The sequence below is a fragment of the Taurulus bubalis genome (assembly GCF_910589615.1).
Source record: "Taurulus bubalis genome assembly, chromosome: 11".
In the NCBI taxonomy this organism is placed as follows: Eukaryota; Metazoa; Chordata; class Actinopteri; order Perciformes; family Cottidae; genus Taurulus; species Taurulus bubalis.
In genome coordinates this window covers 1807794-1812868 of record NC_136599.1, presented here as the reverse complement: position 1 = coordinate 1812868, position 5075 = coordinate 1807794, and the positions used below count along the sequence as shown (strand labels likewise).

Sequence of the window (5075 nt, the reverse complement as noted above, 5' to 3'; positions counted from 1 at the left end):
ATGTCGGTGTCTCCCGCCCTCTCGGACCTGTCCCGCCTGTACCAGACAGAGTTCGTGCGCAGTGCGCGTGCGGTGGGCGTCCTCTGGGCCGTGTGCTCGCTCTGCTTCGCCGTCCTGCAGGTGGTGGTGCTGGTGCAGCCGTCCTGGATCGGGACAGGCCCCGCCCACCGCCTGGGGGCGGGGCCTGTCCCGCCCAGCGGCACTCTGGGATTGTTTGAGGTGAGAAACACGAAACCACGCCCCCAAACGGCAACTGTCCAATCACAGCTCAGCAACTCGTCCCTTTAATGAGTGAAGATCATGATTTTCAAATGGATTCACCAGAGCTGTGTGTGTGTGTGTCCCTGTGTGTCCCTGTGTGTGTGTCCCTGTGTGTGTCCCTGTGTGTCCCTGTGTGTCCCTGTGTGTGTGTCCCTGTGTGTGTGTCCCTGTGTGTGTGTCCCTGTGTGTGTCCCTGTGTGTCCCTGTGTGTGTCCCTGTGTGTCCCTGTGTGTCCCTGTGTGTGTGTCCCTGTGTGTGTCCCTGTGTGTGTCCCTGTGTGTCCCTGTGTGTCCCTGTGTGTGTCCCTGTGTGTGTCCCTGTGTGTCCCTGTGTGTGTGTCCCTGTGTGTGTCCCTGTGTGTGTCCCTGTGTGTCCCTGTGTGTGTCCCTGTGTGTCCCTGTGTGTCCCTGTGTGTCCCTGTGTGTGTGTCCCTGTGTGTGTGTCCCTGTGTGTCCCTGTGTGTGTCCCTGTGTGTCCCTGTGTGTCCCTGTGTGTGTGTCCCTGTGTGTGTGTCCCTGTGTGTCCCTGTGTGTCCCTGTGTGTGTGTCCCTGTGTGTGTGTCCCTGTGTGTCCCTGTGTGTCCCTGTGTGTGTGTCCCTGTGTGTGTGTGTCCCTGTGTGTGTCCCTGTGGGTCCCTGTGTGTCCCTGTGTGTGTCCCTGTGGGTCCCTGTGTGTCCCTGTGTGTGTGTCCCTGTGTGTGTGTCCCTGTGTGTCCCTGTGTGTGTGTCCCTGTCCTCAGGTGTGTGTGGAGGCGGACATGCCGGTCCTGTCGTGTCGAGGCGGTCTCTCCCGTCTGTCCCCTCTGCCGTCCTTCCAGGCCGTGGCGGTGCTGGTGGGCGTGTCCCTGTGGGCCGTGTGGACCAGCGTCCTCTGCCTCTGTCTCTTCAGGTTCTGCAGCGCCGCCACGGTCTACAAGATCTGTGCCTGGCTGCAGCTCACTGCAGGTTAGGCCCGGTGCTATGGTTCTACTGGTTCTACTGGTTCTACTGGTTCTACTGGTGCTATGGTTCTACTGCTTCTACTGGTGCTATGGTTCTACTGCTTCTACTGGTGCTATGGTTCTACTGGTGCTATGGTTCTACTGGTTCTACTGGTGCTATGGTTCTACTGGTGCTATGGTTCTACTGGTTCTACTGGTACTATGGTTCTACTGGTGCTATGGTTCTACTGGTTCTACTGGTGCTATGGTTCTACTGGTTCTACTGGTTCTACTGGTGCTATGGTTCTACTGCTTCTACTGGTGCTATGGTTCTACTGGTTCTACTGGTTCTACTGGTGCTATGGTTCTACTGCTTCTACTGGTGCTATGGTTCTACTGCTTCTACTGGTTCTACTGGTGCTATGGTTCTACTGGTTCTACTGGTGCTATGGTTCTACTGGTGCTATGGTTCTACTGGTTCTACTGGTGCTATGGTTCTACTGGTGCTATGGTTCTACTGGTTCTACTGGTGCTATGGTTCTACTGGTTCTATGGTTCTACTGGTGCTATGGTTCTACTGGTGCTATGGTTCTACTGCTTCTACTGGTTCTACTGGTGCTATGGTTCTACTGGTTCTACTGGTGCTATGGTTCTACTGGTGCTATGGTTCTACTGGTTCTACTGGTGCTATGGTTCTACTGGTTCTACTGGTGCTATGGTTGTACTGGTTCTACTGGTGCTATGGTTCTACTGCTTCTACTGGTGCTATGGTTCTACTGGTTCTACTGGTGCTATGGTTCTACTGGTGCTATGGTTCTACTGGTTCTACTGGTGCTATGGTTCTACTGGTGCTATGGTTCTACTGGTTCTACTGGTGCTATGGTTCTACTGGTTCTACACATTCTACCTGTTCTACTGGTATTAGTGGTTCTACTGATCCCCTGTCGCTCTCTCTCCCTGTCTCTCCCCCTACCTGCCTCTGCCCTTGTCTCCCGCCCTGTCTCTCCCCCTGCCTGTCTCTCTGCCTCCCTGTCTGTCTCTCAGGTTTCTGTCTGGCGTTGGCTTGTCTTTTGTTTCCAGACTCGTGGGAGAGTCCTGAGATGAGAGCTCTGTGTGGCGACTCTGTGAGTCATTAAACATATTGAGTGTAGTTCTTGGCCCTTGTTGGCGCCCACAGGTGTGTGCTCAGGTGCTCAGTGCTCAGTGCTCATTGGTCTGCTCTGCAGGTGGGCAGCTTCTCTCCAGGTAACTGCTCCGTCCACTGGGCCTACATCCTGGCCATCCTGGGCATTCTGGACGCCGCCATCTTGGCCACGTTGGCCTTCGTCCTCGCCAACAGACAGGACGCGCTGCTGCCACCGGACGCCAAGGACGGTGAGGAAGCTAGTCATGTTAGCTTAGCATTAGCTCCAGGTACAGGTAGCTTAGCTCCAGGTATTGTTAGCTTAGCATTAGCTTTATGTGGGCTACAGGGAAACACTGAGACTGTGTTTGTGTTCCACAGGTCTGCTGATGTCGGCGTAAAGTCAACAGGTACCTGATTTCTTCTTCTACTGTCACTTCTTCATCTACTGTCTCTTCTTCTTCTACTGTCTCTTCTTCTTCTACTGTCTCTTCTTCTACTGTCACTTCTTCTTCTACTGTCTCTTCTTCTTCTACTGTCTCTTCTTCTACTGTCACTTCTTCTTCTACTGTCTCTTCTTCTACTGTCTCTTCTTCTTCTACTGTCACTTCTTCTTCTACTGTCACTTCTTCTACTGTCTCTTCTTCTTCTACTGTCACTTCTTCTTCTACTGTCTCTTCTTCTACTGTCTCTTCTTCTTCTACTGTCTCTTCTTCTACTGTCACTTCTTCTTCTACTGTCTCTTCTTCTTCTACTGTCTCTTCTTCTACTGTCTCTTCTTCTACTGTCACTTCTTCTTCTACTGTCTCTTCTTCTACTGTCTCTTCTTCTACTGTCACTTCTTCTTCTACTGTCTCTTCTTCTACTGTCACTTCTTCTACTGTCTCTTCTTCTACTGTCACTTCTTCTTCTACTGTCTCTTCTTCTTCTACTGTCTCTTCTTCTACTGTCACTTCTTCTTCTACTGTCTCTTCTTCTACTGTCTCTTCTTCTTCTACTGTCTCTTCTTCTTCTACTGTCTCTTCTTCTACTGTCACTTCTTCTTCTACTGTCTCTTCTTCTACTGTCTCTTCTTCTTCTACTGTCTCTTCTTCTACTGTCTCTTCTTCTACTGTCACTTCTTCTTCTACTGTCTCTTCTTCTACTGTCACTTCTTCTTCTACTGTCTCTTCTTCTACTGTCATTTCTTCTTCTACTGTCTCTTTTTCTACTGTCTCTTCTTCTTCTACTGTCACTTCTTCTTCTACTGTCTCTTCTTCTACTACTGTCACTTCTTCTTCTACTGTCTCTTCTTGTACTGTCACTTCTTCTTCTACTGTCACTTCTTCTTCTTCTTCTACTGTCACTTCTTCTTCTTCTTCTTCTTCTTCATCTTCTACTGTCACTTCTTCTTCTACTGTCTCTTCTTCTTCTACTGTCACTTCTTCTTCTACTGTCTCTTCTTTTACTGTCACTTCTTCTTCTACTGTCTCTTCTTCTACTGTCACTTCTTCTACTGTCTCTTCTTCTACTGTCTCTTCTTCTACTGTCACTTCTTCTTCTACTGTCTCTTCTTCTTCTACTGTCTCTTCTTCTACTGTCACTTCTTCTTCTACTGTCTCTTCTTCTACTGTCTCTTCTTCTTCTACTGTCTCTTCTTCTACTGTCTCTTCTTCTACTGTCTCTTCTTCTTCTACTGTCTCTTCTTCTACTGTCACTTCTTCTACTGTCTCTTCTTCTTCTACTGTCTCTTCTTCTACTGTCTCTTCTTCTTCTACTGTCTCTTCTTCTACTGTCACTTCTTCTTCTACTGTCTATTCTTCTTCTACTGTCTCTTCTTCTACTGTCACTTCTTCTTCTACTGTCTCTTCTTCTACTGTCTCTTCTTCTTCTACTGTCTCTTCTTCTTCTACTGTCACTTCTTCTACTGTCTCTTCTTCTTCTACTGTCTCTTCTTCTACTGTCACTTCTTCTACTGTCTCTTCTTCTTCTACTGTCTCTTCTTCTTCTTCTGTCTCTTCTTCTACTGTCACTTCTTCTTCTACTGTCTCTTCTTCTTCTACTGTCTCTTCTTCTACTGTCACTTCTTCTTCTACTGTCTCTTCTTCTACTGTCTCTTCTTCTTCTACTGTCTCTTCTTCTACTGTCTCTTCTTCTACTGTCACTTCTTCTTCTACTGTCTCTTCTTCTACTGTCACTTCTTCTTCTACTGTCTCTTCTTCTACTGTCATTTCTTCTTCTACTGTCTCTTTTTCTACTGTCTCTTCTTCTTCTACTGTCACTTCTTCTTCTACTGTCTCTTCTTCTCCTACTGTCACTTCTTCTTCTACTGTCTCTTCTTGTACTGTCACTTCTTCTTCTACTGTCACTTCTTCTTCTTCTACTGTCACTTCTTCTTCTTCTTCTTCTTCTTCTACTGTCACTTCTTCTTCTTCTTCTTCTTCTACTGTCACTTCTTCTTCTTCTTCTACTGTCACTTCTTCTTCTTCTTCTTCTACTGTCACTTCTTCTTCTTCTTCATCTTCTACTGTCACTTCTTCTTCTTCTACTGTCACTTCTTCTTCTTCTTCATCTTCTACTGTCACTTCTTCTTCTTCTTCTTCATCTTCTACTGTCACTTCTTCTTCTTCTTCTACTGTCCCTTCTTCTACTGTCACTTCTTCTTCTTCTTCTACTGTCACTTCTTCTTCTTCTTCTTCTACTGTCCCTTCTTCTACTGTCACTTCTTCTTCTTCTTCTTCATCTTCTACTGTCACTTCTTCTTCTTCTTCTACTGTCCCTTCTTCTACTGTC

The 5075-nt window shown here is 47.4% G+C and overlaps 1 protein-coding gene across 1 annotated transcript; it reads left to right on the top strand.

Annotated features, from left to right (window-relative positions):
• lhfpl4b (LHFPL tetraspan subfamily member 4b) lies at positions 1 to 2704 on the top strand (the record flags this gene model as incomplete). The annotated part of the gene is made up of 5 exons (XM_079226420.1): positions 1 to 219; positions 1001 to 1205; positions 2225 to 2304; positions 2407 to 2554; positions 2685 to 2704. 5 exons carry the CDS (start codon positions 1 to 3, stop codon positions 2702 to 2704), a joined length of 672 nt encoding a protein of 223 aa, XP_079082546.1.
• Positions 2705 to 5075: the final 2371 nt, after the last annotated feature.